The following is a 17,420-nucleotide window of genomic DNA, read 5'->3' as shown; positions in this document are numbered from 1 at the left end:
AGCGCCCAGCGGCGGCGCGCGCGCAGGCCGCACACGGCGCGCGAGGTGGCGCTCTTGTGGTTGCGCACCATGTGCGCCTCGTCCAGGATCACGCGCCGCCACGATATGCGCATCAGTAGTAGTATGTGAGTACATAGTACCTTGTTGTGCAGCGGCGTGCCGGTGAGCGCCCAGCGGCGGCGCGCGCGCAGGCCGCACACGGCGCGCGAGGTGGCGCTCTTGTGGTTGCGCACCATGTGCGCCTCGTCCAGGATCACGCGCCGCCACGATATGCGCATCAGTAGTAGTATGTGAGTACATAGTACCTTGTTGTGCAGCGGCGTGCCGGTGAGCGCCCAGCGGCGGCGCGCGCGCAGGCCGCACACGGCGCGCGAGGTGGCGCTCTTGTGGTTGCGCACCATGTGCGCCTCGTCCAGGATCACGCGCCGCCACGATATGCGCATCAGTAGTAGTATGTGAGTACATAGTACCTTGTTGTGCAGCGGCGTGCCGGTGAGCGCCCAGCGGCGGCGCGCGCGCAGGCCGCACACGGCGCGCGAGGTGGCGCTCTTGTGGTTGCGCACCATGTGCGCCTCGTCCAGGATCACGCGCCGCCACGATATGATATATAATACCTTGTTGTGCAGCGGCGTGCCGGTGAGCGCCCAGCGGCGGCGCGCGCGCAGGCCGCACACGGCGCGCGAGGTGGCGCTCTTGTGGTTGCGCACCATGTGCGCCTCGTCCAGGATCACGCGCCGCCACGATATGATATATAATACCTTGTTGTGCAGCGGCGTGCCGGTGAGCGCCCAGCGGCGGCGCGCGCGCAGGCCGCACACGGCGCGCGAGGTGGCGCTCTTGTGGTTGCGCACCATGTGCGCCTCGTCCAGGATCACGCGCCGCCACGATATGCGCATCAGGACTCCGTTCTGCGATTTAACATCATCAATTAAATGGAGATGTTTCTAACTGTAGGTTTCTAAATGATATTTTTTTTAATAGTTTCAATCAATATTGTCTTCAGTGCGATTTTTTTTAATTTAATTTCTTTAGAGGGTCAAGATATTGCATATACCTTCTCGCTGTCTCTCTGCAGTATGTTGTAAGTAGTCATCACTATATCCGTGTGCGCGAGTCGTTGAGGCTGCTGGGCTCTTGAGGCTCCATGATGTAAAACCGTCGTCACTCGGTGAGGGAGACAGTGCTTCACCTCTCTCCCTCCCACTGTGATGAGAGCCCCCCATACATGTGCAACAGTACAGTGATGACAGCACAGACCAACAGACATACCTTCTCGCTGTCTCTCTGCAGTATGTTGTAAGTAGTCATCACTATATCCGTGTGCGCGAGTCGTTGAGGCTGCTGGGCTCTTGAAGCTCCATGATGTAAAACCGTCGTCACTCGGTGAGGGAGACAGTGCTTCACCTCTCTCCCTCCCACTAATGAGAGCCCCCCATACATGTGCAACAGTACAGTGAAGACAGCACATGCCAACAGACATACCTTCTCGCTATCCCTCTGCAGTATGTTGTAAGTAGTCATCACTATATCCGTGTGCGCGAGTCGTTGAGGCTGCTGGGCTCTTGAAGCTCCATGATGTAAAACCGTCGTCACTCGGTGAGGGAGACAGTGCTTCTTCACCTCTCCTTCCCACTGGGTCATGAGAGATGCCGGGCATACTACCAGCGTCCCGCCTTTTGTTACTGCACAAAAAAAGTCACATTACTTCAACGGGTAACTAGGAAACTGTCGGCCGAGTGTCACATAAAGGGGCCCCACTGATTAACAGTCCGCCGGACGGAATCAGCCTGTCAGTTAGAACAAGAAATTGACAGTTCCGAACAACTCACAGTCAGATACCATCCGGCGGACTGTTAATCAGTGGGGCCCCTTAGAGCGAGAGCAGAATGGCTGTTTTGTAACTCACGATAAGTACATAACTTAATTTGATTTAATTTACATTTTTATTATAAACCTACTACTACCTTACTTTACCTTTTTCATGATTTTTTTCTCTATCAAACCAACTTTAACCTTTAGAGATTTAGGTTGGATTCTGCCCATGATACAGTTTCCAAAATTTTTCATGGCATTTGTATGTACTTATAAAAATCAATATAAAAGTTAAAATTATGCGTTAGCCTCTTAACTTAAACAAAAGCAGTACTCACGTTTGCCCCTGGGCCTATCATCATCATCGTCGGATTCCTCCCCATCATCAGCGATCTCCCGGTCGCCCGCGATCAGGGAGATCATTGTGATGGTCTTGCCGAGACCCATGTCGTCCGCTGTGGACAAACATTATCGTTACAACAACAACAACTACAACTACTATTAACCTCTAGCCGCCCATACGTCAAACCAAGCAAAATTAAATTTTATTTTGTCAACACAAAGTTCAAATTAAAATGGAACAGGAGACCTTTTTATAGGTCTCTGGGCGGCTAGAGGTTAACACAAACAGTGGGACCCTCTGATCATATTCTAGTCGTAATATCTCTAGTCGTGAAATGGGATAAAACCAAGAGTAAGAAGACACTCACCAAAGATTCAGCCCTTCGCGCCACCGTAGCCAAGCCAGAGCGTGTTTCTGATGCGGCATGAGTTCGGTTTTCATGGCAGCCGGCGCCGGCGCTTGTTTCTCTTCGCCTGGTCGCGTGTCTAATGCTGAGTGGATTCGACGCTTCGGCCGAAAGAGGGGCCGAATTCAGTATTCGGCCAATACCACTATTCGGGGCATCTCTAGTCGTGACCCGATGTAAAATGGGATAAAACCAAGAGTATGAAGAAACTCACCAAGGATCCCGCCATGCGGATTCAGCCCTTCGCGCCACCGCAACCAAGCCAGCGCGTGTTTCTGATGCGGCATGAGTTCAGTTTTCATGGCAGCCGGCGCCGGCGCTTGTTTCTCCTAGCCTGGTCGCGTGTCTAATGCCGAGTGGATTCGACGCTTCGGCCGAAAGAGGGGCCGAATTCAGTATTCGGCCAAAACCACTATTCCGGGCATCTCTACTCGTGAACCGATGTAAAATGGGACAAAACCAAGAGTAAGAAGAACTCACCAAGGATCCCGCCATGCGGATTTAGCCCTTCGCGCCACCGCAACCAAGCCAGCGCGTGTTTCTGATGCGGCATGAGTTCAGTTTTCATGGCAGCCGGCGCCGGCGCTTGTTTCTCCTCGCCTGGTCGCGTGTCTAATGCTGAGTGGAGGTCGCGGAGACGCTCGAGGATCAGGTTGCGCTCCGCAAGATGGGTTGACATCGCTGCAAAGAAATAAAAACGGAGTCTGAAGTTATCCCGCTTGCTAAAATGCTAAACATCATCAAATGTATTAGAACAGTCCCTAGGTCCCTACTAGCCATATCAACCGATGGGCTAACTATGTTTCACCAAGTTTTCTAAACTTTCTTTTATATATGTCTGCTTCTGAGACACTTACCCTGCTTGCCAAACATCCTGGGCTGCACAGCGTTGCTGGCCTTCTGCAGATCGTCCCAGGACAGTCCCTGGTCGTATCCATCCCTCGCTATATCAGCCGGTGTGGGTTGAGAAGGCTCGACCACCATATTGCCGACCCTGTCGCCTTGCTGGCGCACGGCCGCCTCTAGTTCGGTGAGACGAGTGATAAGCCTGGAACCGCCGTCGGGGAGTGTGCTCACGTCCATGTTGTCCAGGAGGTGCTGCAAGGAGAGTTGGATGCTGTTTAGCAAAAACGTGTAAACCCGCATTATTTTTTCAATAAAATGTCAACTTTAAGCGTAATTTATTGAGTTGACATCTTATTACAAAATGAATGTGGGTTGACACATTACAGCGTATCAGCATCCAGTTAATGGTTATACTTGGGTGTGTAAAATGGGGTAGCCAAAAAGGCTACTAAAGGCCTGCGTAAACTGGCGGAGCGCAGCGCAGATCTTTCTTGTCACCCAACTTATTATGTATGTAAAGTTTCTGCTTAATCGAATACGTAATGAGAAGTGGGTCTTATTAAATTTACAAGATTTGACCCAAAAATAAATACAAACATTTCCATTGCAAGTTAAATAAAAGTATTTTATTGATTCAATCGGGCTTTTTTATTTTATTGATACAGCGACTTAATACACTGATTAAAGACAGTATTTATACATACAGGGTACATGACACAGTCTAGAAAGAGCAAATGTTAGACAGAAAAGCTAATACAAGACAGAAGATTCACGCTTATCCATCGCATACCCTGATGTTGTAATGGTTATAATTCCGTACACGGCGGGAAGAAGTTGATAACTCGCGGGAAAAAATAGAAGAAATTTGAACCTTATGTAGTTTTATTTTAAGTTCAAATTTCTTCAACAAAATATCTCGAGTTATCTACTTCTTCCCGCCGTGTACGGAATTAGAACATATCCTGATGTTAGAATGGTTATAATTATAACATACCCTGATGTTTTGCAAGTCAGCTTGCATGCCATTGAGTTTGCTAAGCTCGTTGTCCAGCACATGTTTTTGCACGTACACCACTTGGTTTGGGTAGCTGGGCGGAGGCAGGTACTGTTTGATGGTGTTGTCGCGCTTCTCTGACTTCGGCTTCGGAGAGGTTTTGGTCTTTGGGGAAGAGTTTTTGGCGGCCTTTGGGACGGACAACTGGAAGCAAATATTACCACTGAACTTTTGTACAACTTAACCTCTAGCCGCCCATACGTCAAACCTTGCCAAGCAAAATGAATTTTTATTTTGTCAACACAAAGTTCTAATTAGAATGGAACAGGAGACCTTTTTATAGGCCTCTGGGCGGCTAGAGGTTAAGGCTTCGTCACACAGGCGCGATTTGCGGGCGCCGCGAGAGCGGGGCGCGCCGTTACATATAAAACGCTCATGCAGCGCTCACGCCCCGGAAAACACGCCTGTGTGAGGAAACCTTTATATTTCTTGGCAACTGTTGAGATCGATCAACTTAATAAAGACAACGCGATAAGAGGAAAGGGGACGGCAGGTTCTCCATACAAACGTAGTCCCATTTTCCTCTCTGGATATTGACATTATGGAAAATATTTTTACATAATTGGATGTATATTATATTATAATTGGATGGATACATATATATCTATGCCCCTACGTTTGACTTTTTTCGATTTTTTGATTATGATAAAAATCAGGGGCAAAAAATTGATTTCATACAAATTTCTAAATGCACCTACTCTTATAATAAATAAAAATTCGAAAGAAATCAAACGTAGGGGCATAGCTGTGGTTAATATACAACAAATTGTGTCAAAATATTTTCAATAATGTTAATATCCAGAGAGGAAAAGGAGCACTACATTTGTATGAAAAGGCGATTTCGCGCGGGCCGTCCACTTTCGTCTTTTTTTTTAATTATAAACTGATTGGCGATTGGCTCTAGTCACACCTGGGAAAGTGAAGACAGAGCCTAAGATGGAGCTCACCGGTTCAGTTCAGCCTATTCACTCTAGCTTTAAAGAGATCGAGGTCATATTTCTCAGGGAATACAAATGAGCTATGAGCTTAAGCTATAGGCTACAGTATTTTTTTCTCGGAAGGACCTGAAGGAGTAAATCCCATTACTAGGTACCTACTGTTAACTATTCGGATATCCTAAATATTCGGTCATCCCATTTCGAATATTCGGCAATGTATTCGTATTCGGCTTGTAGCAATTATACGTGTGATATAAGAGTAATTTCTTTATGCAGGGTGGCTAAAAAATAACTGCATTCCCGTTGCCAGGGAGGTTTTGGGATTATACTGAGCAACTTTTACTATGGGACCAACCCTGAAATCGCGAAACAAATATTTGGCTGTTTTATACATTTTGGCTGGTCCATTTTCTAGGGCAGGATAATTTTTTTTTCGAGTTTTCGGGGTTGGTCCAATAGTAAAAGTTGCTCAGTATAACCCCAAAACCTCCCTGACAACAGTAATGCAGTTATTTTTTAGCCACCCAGTATAAAACAAGCACGCAAGTGTTTAATTTAATCTAATATTACGTAAATCAATGATAAGTTCGAGATCAATCGGAAGATAAGTCTAGATACGAGAAAATTTGCTAAAAATAAATAATAAAATTTACCGTGTCCGTAGATTTTCTAGGCATTGTTTCTTGTGCACACTATAACTTCAACATAAATATACTTGAATTAATAGATTAATATCTCAAGATTATCAATCACTAAATAAAAAATTAATTACAAATTAGAAGTTCGCCACGTTATCACGTTCGCTTTTTATCCGTTATTAATTTTCGGACTACCTACCATTTTGAGACGGTTTTATAGTTGAGCAAAAACTATCTACCCTCTTAAGAGCCAACAGGAGTGGTCATTCCTCCATACAAACGTAGTCCTCGTTTTCCTCCGTGGTTTTTGAAGCTAGAGCAATGATTTTTTCAACACAGATTAATATTGTCAATATCTGTGTCGGACCGTTTTGCTTTTTTTGATATTTTTGTTTTTTAAGGCGCTAGAGCCCTTCAAAAATGGCCAAAATGGCCTAATTGACTATGCCGCAATGAGAGGCGTGGTATTCAAAACTGATATCAATTAGCCAAAAAAGCAAAACGGTCCGACACAGATAATTTCATAATCATTCAGATTTCCAAATTTGGTTACGATTGGTTAAGATTTGGAGGAGGAAAAAGAGGACTACGAAACCTCGATTTTTGACATTTTTACGCAGGATTTTTCGCCTCAGCTGCAGTTGTCCCTATCGCACTAATTTTAGGGGCGGGTTCAAGTTTCTAAATACGTACACAGACAGAAAAGTGATGTGCAATAGTCGACATGTAATATCGATAATCTAGTGATGTGAGAAGTTATCGATAAACCATAACAAAGTCGCGATTTGCCCCTTAGTAGGCGAAGTTAGTGAAAGAAGTATTACCTATTGCACTTTTGCCTCAGGGGAAACCGTTTAACAATATTATTTCTTGGTTCATACAAAGCTGAGTAGACGCACTTTTATTTTATAATAATTTTTGATTTCATATCTGTGGTAATAAACGCTTTGAATACATTTTTCTAAACATCATTCCGAATCCAATGAGGTATCTCACCTTTGAACTTGTACTATACTGTTGTCCCAAATTGGGGTTTCGTATTTATTCCGACCAGAATCAGGAGCTCCTCAAACATAGGTACCTAAATGTATCCAAATCTGAATCAAAAAAAATAATCGGCCGAGAGCATGTCGGGCTATGCTCAGTGTAGAGTTTCGTAGTTACCGTTCTGTCAAAATAGGCCAAACCGGGGCGACAAGTCAGTATCATACATTTACAAGGGACTACACAGCGTTTTACGTATTTTTAGATTTTTACTAAGAACAGAAGATTTTTTGCAATAACTCAAAACCGACTGGAGTCCGGTCATATTCGCTATATAGTTTTCATTGAAAGTAGTTATTAAGCGTTTGTTGATTTTTTTCATGTTTTTGAACCATGGTTCAAAAGTTACAGGGTGGTGGGGATATTTTTTTTTCTTTCGGAGCGATTATATCCGAAAATATATAAATTTAACAAAAAATGTTTTAAGGAGACCTTTATTCGTTTTGAAACACCTATCCAAGGGTAGGGTAAGGGTAAGGGGGTAAGGGGACTAAGCAAATAAAAAAATATATATTTACGAGTATATACCTTTGAGTTCAATTGGCGTAAAGGACATTTTAGCGAAAATGAGTTATATATACAGTTTTAATACCTGGCTTTACAACCTCAAAGCTGTACTCTGATTGCCTAATCATGCATGCCATACGATTAATTAAATAAATATACAGTTTTGTTCAGAATTCCAAGCGCTTTTGTTCTGTATAGTTAAAATTTTCGATATCTCGTAAAAAGTTGCCTTTACGACCCAATTTTTACACTATGAGCTTGCAAAAACAGCTTAGCTCAAGGGGCGTAAATGACCAGTTATTTTTTCTTCTTTTTGTAAATAAATTATGTTGTAAAGGACTAACAATACTAACATGTCCTTTGTCGTCATTTAGCCCTTCATTTGTCACGATAATTTTTCATATCGTGTGGTCAAGATGGTCGTAAAGGACATTATTTGACTGTTGAAATTATTTTACTTGCCCTTTACGACCCGTCCTAAACATGATTTTACCTTAAGTATACGAGGCGAACAAATTGTAAAGGACTTTTCTAATTTTTGTGTCGTTTAAACTCCAAATTGCAAACAAATAACATGGACGTAGCAGTATGTAGACTATCAAAAAAGTCGTTTTCGGGGACTTTTATTACCATAATGTAATGTTTGCCGTCAAATTTGAAAGCATTTACGCAAGAGATTTTTCCGCAGTTATCTTTGTTCATGGACGTAATTAGGTCTATAAAGCCAAGTTGATAAATAGTTTTATGGGTCCTTTATTACCAAAATATAACGTTTGCCCTTCAAATTAGAAAACTCAGCTCCAGAGTGTTTTTCCGCACCTATTACTGTGTTACTCGCAGTGGAATCTCTTATAGTCTTGCGACAATAACATATGTACTAGCCTGTGCATAATACACTCTGAACCTTTCCGACTCGCATTTATTGTTGATTAGGAGAACGAGACAGGTACAAAATACCTACAAAAAATTCAAAATTCAAAATTCTTTATTTCATAAAAAGCTGTACATATAATTTGAGGGATGGTGTCTCCCGGTAAGCAATATATGCCTGTGTTGGGAGGCACCGCTCTTCCGTTATTATTGAAATCTAACTAATACTAAGCTACACTATTTACAAGTCACAAAATATTTACTACCTATACTATTTACAAATAATAATTATATACTAATTACAAGCAATACATTAATTATAACTATTAACTATAAGCAACACAAAGACAACAATAAAAATATGTGATCAGAAAAGTACTCAAGCCTGCACGCGCGCGCGCGTGTGTGTGTGTGTGTGTGTGTGTGTGTGTGATGGTACTCATCGCGAAAGGCTCTCTGTTTTCTCATATGTTTTAGTTTTGAGCCATTTGGTTACAGTAGACTTACATTCATGGGATTGTTTAGGGTAAATGATTAGGATTTTATTGATTTTATTATATATGAAAGCGGATTTTGTGTTAAATTGTGAGTTCGCAAAGGTTGTTCTAGTATGAGAAGATCTCGCTACATTAATTAAAGTTCTTTTTATGTTATAGTTAGGATTGTAGGTAAGGTGTATCAGCGATTGCCCATTGCCTCGCTCCTGACTATTTATTATCCGTTCCTGAGCGGTGGAAGTTGCTTATTGTGCCTAATTTAATTATTTGTGTCATTGGTTGAGCTCGGCTACAATAACTAGTTGAAATAAAGAACAATGCTTCGTTTCAAACACACTCACAAAGTTTGGAACGTATCTGGACGAAGTGGTAATTAATACTTAATGACCGAATCGGTTATAATTAATTCGTTTACTTACTTGTTTCATAATTTCTAACAGAAGATATTTTTAAGTATTTGAAATTAGAAATTATTGCAGCTACAGTTAACAGGGATGAAATAACACAGAAATTACTACTTAAATAGGAATAAAAAAACGATTTAATATCTTATTGTTTCGTATTTTGAAATAAGACATCTTGAAAAATTGAAACTATAGAATTCACTAAGGACGTTCCAAATGTTTGATATGCTAATTCTTATCATCGTTAGCTGATCTTATACTTCCCTTGTTATGATTAAAGGCTGTCATGTTATGATTGAAGGCGGCTAGTGTTAAGCACTGGGACATTTAATTTACCTTCATTCCCGAATATTTCATTTACTTACTAATATTTCATTTACATTCATTTACTTTGTGAGCAATTGGTTCAAAATATTGTGCTTTCTTTATTATTACTATATTATTAGAAAAATATTAATAACAACTGTACCTAATCGGGTTATACCTAGCATCATTAACTACCGTTTGATACATTTTTAAGCTTCGTTATAAACTATGCTGAAAACAGTTAACATGTGTAGGTACCGTGGCTGGTAACTAATACACCCCGAATTTGGAATAAAATAGTCTCAGAATGTCACTTACGACCCCTACTAAACAAGATACACTATATAATCAAAAAACGCAGCATGGGTGTAAAGGACATCATAGTGTTTTTGACCAATTCTATAGGACATTTACTTCTTTCGTTTTGAATTTATACATATGATTGCTAATTCAGGTTAAAGAGACTAACATGTTGAGTACTTTTTTAATACACATCAAAAATATAGCTCCATAAACAACAAAAATAAATCTCTGTCTACTGAAAAATTGCATTTTGTCCTTTACGCCACTTGAACCCAAAGGTATCGAAGTATGGGAGGTCTCAGGTCTGCAATTCTTTTTTAATAGTTTTTATTTTACCGTTCCGTCGGAATGCGTGATTCATGTACTTACGATCACGAGTCAAAGCCTCGGACAGACAGGCAGACAGACGAACATGGCGAAACAATAAGGGTTTCTTTGGTGACTACGCAACTCTAAATATCGGACCACTAATAAAACAGTTATTAAGATTTTAATTTGATTGCAGGTTGTAGACGGATATTGAATTCAGTTAGGTACCTAAAGTCAAGAAGTTAAATTACAATAACAGGGAATGTGATTCGGTCAAATTCTGTTCTAATGTATGGGGAAGACAAACAAATTATAGCCAGAATTCAATGAATGTAGTATGATACCTTTGGGTATGGTGCTTTACGCACACTAGTGTCCCGACCCCTCCCCCTGACGCAACCCCCCCCCCCCCAAATAAAAAAAACTGCCAACCGGGACATGTTTCACGCTAAAAGGGGGGGGGGTGCGTCATGGGGAGGGGGTAGGACGCTAGTGTGTGTAAAGCACCATACCCAAAAGTATCATACTACATTCATAAAATGCTGGCTATAATTAGTTTTTCTAAAAACACAATTTGACCGAATCAAATAAGTAAACGCTTAGTGGCGGTAGCGAGCTAACGAGTTACCACCGAAGAATAAGTTTGTAATATAAGAAAAGAACTAGGTGTAGCAAAGCTATAACGGACCGACCGCTTCGCGAGGCCCGTGAAGGCAAATGACATCTGCGTCTGTGTGCGCGCACCACACACAAAGGGATAGTCCTTCACTACGCAGCGCCGCCCCCGTCAGCGCGACGGCGATATTCACCTCAAAATCTCAAAACTGAGATCGCGCTGACGTCCTGTTTCGTCTTAAATGATATTCAAAGGAGTTTTTCTATAGCAGGTACTTCGGTGCAATCATAAGTTTAATTGAATGCGAAAATGTTCCAAAAGCATAGTAAAATACAGAGTAATTGCAGTAAGTAAAAGACCTAAGGAAATCTAGTTATATTAATATTGGTAAAATTCTGGTAAAAATAAACAAATCATTCGTTTGTATTTTGTGGTATTAACTATGGGTGAAGTGCGCGCAGGAAAATTAAAAAAAAAATTAAAAATTTTCATATGACCCATCTTATATTTTTAGTTAGGGAGGCGAGGTAGCTAAATGGCGTAATTCAACGGCGCCGTCGAGACCTATCAAAATCGAAAGATAAAATAATTTCGAAAAGAAAAGCTCGTATGGCAAAAACCATTTTAGCGGTGGGTTTGGCGTGTACGGTTTTTCAAAAATGTTAAAAAAAACAGTTACTTGGGCATTCTCGAGCGCGTCAGATATTCATACTACGTATGCCCCGAGTGCCTCTGATAACAACGGTATACTAATCTGCCGGTTTGCGTGGTGGGGGTAGGCATATAAAGTAGTCAAAAATGCAAATAAAAAAAATTTACTCGGGCGCGTCAGATTTTCGGAAGGGGTGTTAAGTAGGCCCCAAGGAAGCTTCCTTTAAAAAAACTGACGATTTCGGCGTGACGATAAGTTACGATGAATTTTTAAAAATGCAAAAAAAAAAGTTTTTTTGAAATACTTGAGCGCGTCAGATTTTCATAGGGGAGGTTTATCTCGGTATCCTGAAAGCATATTTTTTTAATCTGACAAAAATGTTCGTGGGTTCTCTTAATCTGACCGATTTTATGATGCTTCAAGTCAAAAAGTTTTAACTTTGGACAAAAATGTAAAGAGACCTTTTTTGTGTAAAATAAAATTACCTTTTTTGTTTATTTAAACTTTTTTTTTGTAAAATGTATCGTTCGCGACTTATATGCCGCAACGCGTTCTTAGGAAGACGAAATGGCTCCTCCACACTTCCGGTCATGCGGAAACCGGCAGATTTTGTATTTTTAGTAAGTTTTAGATTATATTCTTCATAATAAAAAATAAAAAAATCGCGCTCGAGAATGCCGGATTAACGTTTTTTTTTTACAAGTTCGCGACCCTATAACTCGGCGGCGTCAAGGACTTATCGTCAGATTAGTTAAATTTAGTCTTTAAACACTAAAATCAACCCCCAATATCTTAATCTGACGCGCTCGAGTATTTCAGACTATCAATTTTTTTTTACTAATCTGATCGTCTATCCTAGGCGCGCGTCACTACATATAGAGCTAAATACTTTACAAGGTTGTTCTATTAGGTCTAAGGTATCTCTCATATCTTAAACTGCCACGCTCGAGTATTGCCGAAAATTCCCCTATTCGCCTCCCTAACCATTTGTAAAAATATGTCTGTGTGGACCCGGCTAATTGGCTACTTTCCTACTAGTCAAATCAGCTTCTTTTTTAGAACTGTCAAAACGATTTGGCTAATATGGAATTTATATGAAAACGTGTGTAGTGACGTCACAGTCAACCCACCTACTTTTTATTTATACTTCCATCCGATTTATTAAATAGAATTTGTGTTTAAAAATAACTAATAAAATAGCTATCTAAGTTTTTCTAATAATGATCTGGTCCTTTATTTCGGGCACGGTGTGAAATAATTTATTTTAAGTAGAGGAAAGTACCCAATTAGGAGCGTAATCTAACGAAAACATTAGTTAACTGTACATCGGTGGAGCTTTTGTAATAAGCTCCACAAATGTACAGTTAAGAATGTTGGTGTTTGTACTTACCTCATCCTCCTCGTCACTGCTCAGCATGATGACCTCAGGCACTGATTCTATCACAGCCACATCCTCATCTTCACATACATTTTCTTTCCCCGCCCCATCTTCATCTTCACAAACATTCTCCTTCCCCGCTTTCCTAGTTTCCTCCACAACTGTCACTTCACCGTCATAGTAAATATTCTTAGTCATTTTACTTTTTGGTTTCGCAAAACCATCGTCAACTACTGTAACTTCTCCGTCGTAATAAGTTTTGTTATCGTTTGCTAGTAAATTATTTAAAACTTTGTCTTTAAGAGTTTCTTTACGCATTTTTGGAGAGTTGTTAAAATCTGCAGTAACATCACGCAAAGGGCTCTGTATTGGTGAGCAGGTTAACACGGAATCATCATTTTTGTCTGAATCTTCTAACGCTTTTGCTGGTGTCAAAGGTTTTGGTGTTTTAGGCTTATTTGGTGTCCGGGTGGTTATATTGACTTCCGGTAATTCTGAGATTTCTGAGTCGCTGTCAAGACCTGTTTCTTGAAGAGGTGATAGGTTCATTTCTGTGACTCGCCGGGTGGATTCAGCCAAAGGTATCCTGCTTGTTGGGATGTCAGAAGGTAGGTCGGTTAAGCTTTCTATTGAGCCTGCGATGCTACGTTTTACGCTCTGAAATACAGTTGTCAGTATAGTATAATACATTACATACACATACCTAAGAGAAAGAAATGTCTCATATCACATGTAATAGGGGTTATTACTGAAATGTTCTGCCGCCAGAGTGCAGCACTAAGCTAGCTAGAAAAAAATCGACATAATGCTAAGTGATTATTAAACAATTGCAGCTGTTACAGGTGCGCTACGAAAAGTGCATTATCACCTTATGTATGTCCTTTTGATCGGTAACGGAAGGTTTTAGTCGATGAGTCAGAGACGATTCAACCTGATATTTAACATTTTTTTTAAAGTCAAAGAGAAAGAAAAGTCCTACAAAAGTGGTAGAAGTTGGTTGAAAGTATGTGTCAAGTGGCTTTTCTTTTCAATTTATTTGAGACAAAAAACAGTAACACACAGTTTAGACGCTCATATTTGTAGACTTTGATACTAGATAGTACTAGTACTTGCATATAGTAGTAGCAAAAAGAATAGATGTATAGAGAGTTACTGACAGGACATTTACTGCCATCTTTCGACAGGAGATTAAAACTGTTAGAGCGCCATTTGACTTTGATTCTTATTCTTTCACTAATGTGTTAATTTGTTAAATATTTAAATTAACAGTAGGCCAAAGGTTATGTTATGGCGCCATCGCTCATGTGAAGTGCCAGCATGAAGCACAAGCCAACGTCATTGTTGTAAGCTCCAACAGGTACAAACAGCAACTCTTAACCGTCCATCGGTGGACCTTATGCCTTTCGTAATAAGGTTTACGAACTGTCAGTTATAGTGTGCAGCTTTCAAATAGAGCTCGACGGCTAATCCTATTGTCTATTGTTAAGTAAAACCGCTCGTGCCACGTGCCACAACCACCTGCATAAAAAATACGTACTTCGGTTACTGAGTGCCGGCGAGTCGAACACTACAGAACCAGTCTAAAATGTGTCATCGAGATGCGTAACAAAGGCGCGTTATCGGAGAGCGCACCTATACTGGTTTTTTGAGCGTTGGACTAGCCCGCGCTCAGGTGCCAAATAGAATAATTAAGACCCTTTTTTGCAGGTAAGTTGCACGTACGGTTTTACTTAACAATAGACAATAGGATTAGCCGTCGAGCTCTATTTGAAAGCTACACACTATAACAGTGGGGGCGACGGTACTCACCTCGTCAGACTCGATAAAGTCCGACTCGTCACTATCGTTATCTTTTGGTATTATTCCTATAATACTCATTCTTGTCGCGCGCGACATAACCATCAGGTCCTCGTTGGGACCATCATCATCTTCTTCATTATTGTCATCAGCTGTTTCCTCATCACCTTTGACGCCTTTAAGAATAACAAATCATTTATTGACATATCTACACAGTGCCTAGTGGGGGTACCAAAGTTAATCTTTTAGAATTTTAGTCAATAAATATTTATCATTTTCATTCATTTTCATAAGAGAGAAGGTAATTTGCAACTCGTGTCGAATTAAAACACTCCCTTCGATCGTGTTTCAATTTATCGCCACTCGTTGCGAATTTCCTACTTTTCGCACTTGTATCGTGATGTACTATTTCAGTACATCTGGTGCTCCATTACGACACCCTGTGCTATAATAAGCACATTACGTAACTCCCTCAAAAATTAAAGTGCCATATGTACTGTAAAACGTTGTACGATACACGTGCAAATAGGTAATTCGCAACTCGATTTAAAACACTCCCTTTAAATCGACATAAGCACGTATTGTGCCAATTACCGCACTAGGGCGGTAAAGTAACACCATAATGTACTGTAAAAATACTAAATTAATAATATATTTACCATCATCATCACTTTCACTATCACCCATAGGATCGTCGCCACTTTCTTCACTCTCATTTATTTTACCATCTTTATTCCCACCGTCAATTTTTAATGGCGTATCTTTCAGACATTTCACTTTATTTCTCTCGGCTTTCTCGATGATTATGGAATTGTCAGAGTCGGAGTCGAGGACCATGCGCTTCTTGACTCTCCGGATGATGGGGGAGTCGGTTGTGGTGTTCAGGGATTTCGGGCGGGGAGGTGGGCGACGTCGGGGTACCAGTTCTGGTGAGACCTCCTCTGTGAAAAATAATCAATGAATTAAAACCTTAAGAGGAAAGGGGACAACCTCTTATTCATACAAACATAGTCCTTTCCTCTCTGGATATAGACATCATGGAAATTATTTTTACACCATTTGATGTATATTACCCATAGAAGGAATAGCATTATCTCTTTACAGTAATGCCACTTCTTTACCATCCTAATCATGAATTTAAATTTACTAATAAATTTAAAGATTACCATCATCACTGCTCCCTACACCATTTTTGGGAGCCTGAGGGGAGTCTTTTTCATCTTCCGATCCGTCTGTAAATAAATAGAACAATATCAATACTGATTTTTATTCCTAAATGTAAGATAGAGCCCATAGAGTATGTACCCAGACTTTTAAGATAAACTATAGCACTATATCTTTAAAGTAATGCCACTTAACTGTGTTTTCTTTAGCATCCTAATCATGAATTTAAATTTACTAATAAATTTAAAGATTACCATCATCACTGCTCCCTACACCATTTTTGGGAGCCTGAGGGGCGTCTTTTTCATCTTCTGATCCATCTGTAAATAAATAGAATAATATCAATACTGATTTTTGTTTCTAAATGTAAGATAGAGCTCATAGAGCATGTAAAAACCAGACCTTTAAGAGAAACTATAGCTTTAACTGCATTTTCTTTACCATTGATCATGAATTTAGTAATAAATTTAAAGATTACCATCTTTACTGCTCTCTACAACATTTTTGGGAGCCTGAGGGGTGTCTTTTTCATCGTCTGATTCATTTACAAATAAATAGAACAGTAATGATACTGATTTTTGTTTCTCAATATAAGATAGAGCCTATAGAGCATGTACCCACTTTTAAGAGAAACTATAGCACAATATTTTTACAGTAATGCCACTTAACTGTGTTTTCTTTACCATCTTAATCATGAATTTACTAATAATTAAAAAGATTACCATCATCACTGCTCCCTACAACATTTTTGGGAGCCTGAGAGGTGTCTTTTTCATCTTCCGATGCATCTGTAAATAAATAGAGCAATATCAATACTGATTTTAGTTTCTAAATGTAAGATAGAGCTCATAGAGCATGTAAAACCCAGACTTTTAAGATAAACTATAGAACACTCTCTTTAAAGTAATCATCTATAATTGAATCATTGCAATCATGGCACTTAACTGCGTTTTATTTACCATCCTAACCATGAATTTATTAATAAATATAAAGATTACCATCATCACTGCTTCCTACGACATTTTTGGGAGCCCTAGGGGTGTCTTTTTCATCTTCCGATCCATCTGTAAATAAATAGAACAATAACAATAATGATTAAGTGATTATATGCATGAAGGTTTACTTAGATAGATTATAAGCATGTTATAATTTTTTTAATCACCTTTTCACAATGTTAAATGAATAGCTCTCTGTGTAAAATAACAACTTTTACAAATATCAGTGTGTGTTAACAGTTTAAAATTATGTATTGTTATAAATTACTTTATAAGTGTACCTACTGGAAAATAATTGGTTTCTACCTACCGTAAACAAGAGATTCCTCTGAATCAGGTACAACCGTGGGGTTATTTCGCATGGGAGTTTTCATTGGAGTTTTTGGCATCAAGTCTTCGAGAAAACTTTCTTCGATAATGTCAGTATCTGAATCACTTTCTACTTCCACTCCCGACTTATCTCGGTATTCAAAAAATGAATTCTCCATTTTTGTGACCCGGATTTGTTATTTTATCTATCTTATTTATTAACCCAAATCTT

General features: G+C 40.0%; 1 protein-coding gene across 1 annotated transcript in view; it reads right to left on the bottom strand.

Moving 5' to 3' along the window:
• Positions 1–17,416, bottom strand: part of LOC134673639 (transcription termination factor 2) — a 54,943-nt gene extending 37,527 nt beyond the window's left edge. The window contains exons 1-13 of the mRNA XM_063531640.1: positions 17,190–17,416; positions 16,883–16,948; positions 16,607–16,672; positions 15,887–15,952; positions 15,380–15,661; positions 14,733–14,896; positions 12,936–13,580; positions 4,402–4,605; positions 3,419–3,659; positions 3,042–3,242; positions 2,151–2,267; positions 1,483–1,682; positions 759–908 (exon numbers count right to left, since the gene is read on the bottom strand). Coding sequence (XP_063387710.1) covers positions 759–908; positions 1,483–1,682; positions 2,151–2,267; positions 3,042–3,242; positions 3,419–3,659; positions 4,402–4,605; positions 12,936–13,580; positions 14,733–14,896; positions 15,380–15,661; positions 15,887–15,952; positions 16,607–16,672; positions 16,883–16,948; positions 17,190–17,367 — 2,580 coding nt within the window. The 5' untranslated portion in view covers positions 17,368–17,416. The remainder of the gene's footprint in view (positions 1–758; positions 909–1,482; positions 1,683–2,150; positions 2,268–3,041; positions 3,243–3,418; positions 3,660–4,401; positions 4,606–12,935; positions 13,581–14,732; positions 14,897–15,379; positions 15,662–15,886; positions 15,953–16,606; positions 16,673–16,882; positions 16,949–17,189) is intronic.
• Between the last annotated feature and the right edge of the window lie 4 nt (positions 17,417–17,420).

Source organism: Cydia fagiglandana, chromosome 18, assembly GCF_963556715.1.
Source record: "Cydia fagiglandana chromosome 18, ilCydFagi1.1, whole genome shotgun sequence".
Classification (NCBI taxonomy): domain Eukaryota; kingdom Metazoa; phylum Arthropoda; class Insecta; order Lepidoptera; family Tortricidae; genus Cydia; species Cydia fagiglandana.
The sequence above is the reverse complement of the archived record's forward strand: the minus strand, read 5'-3'. Positions and strand labels throughout refer to the sequence as shown.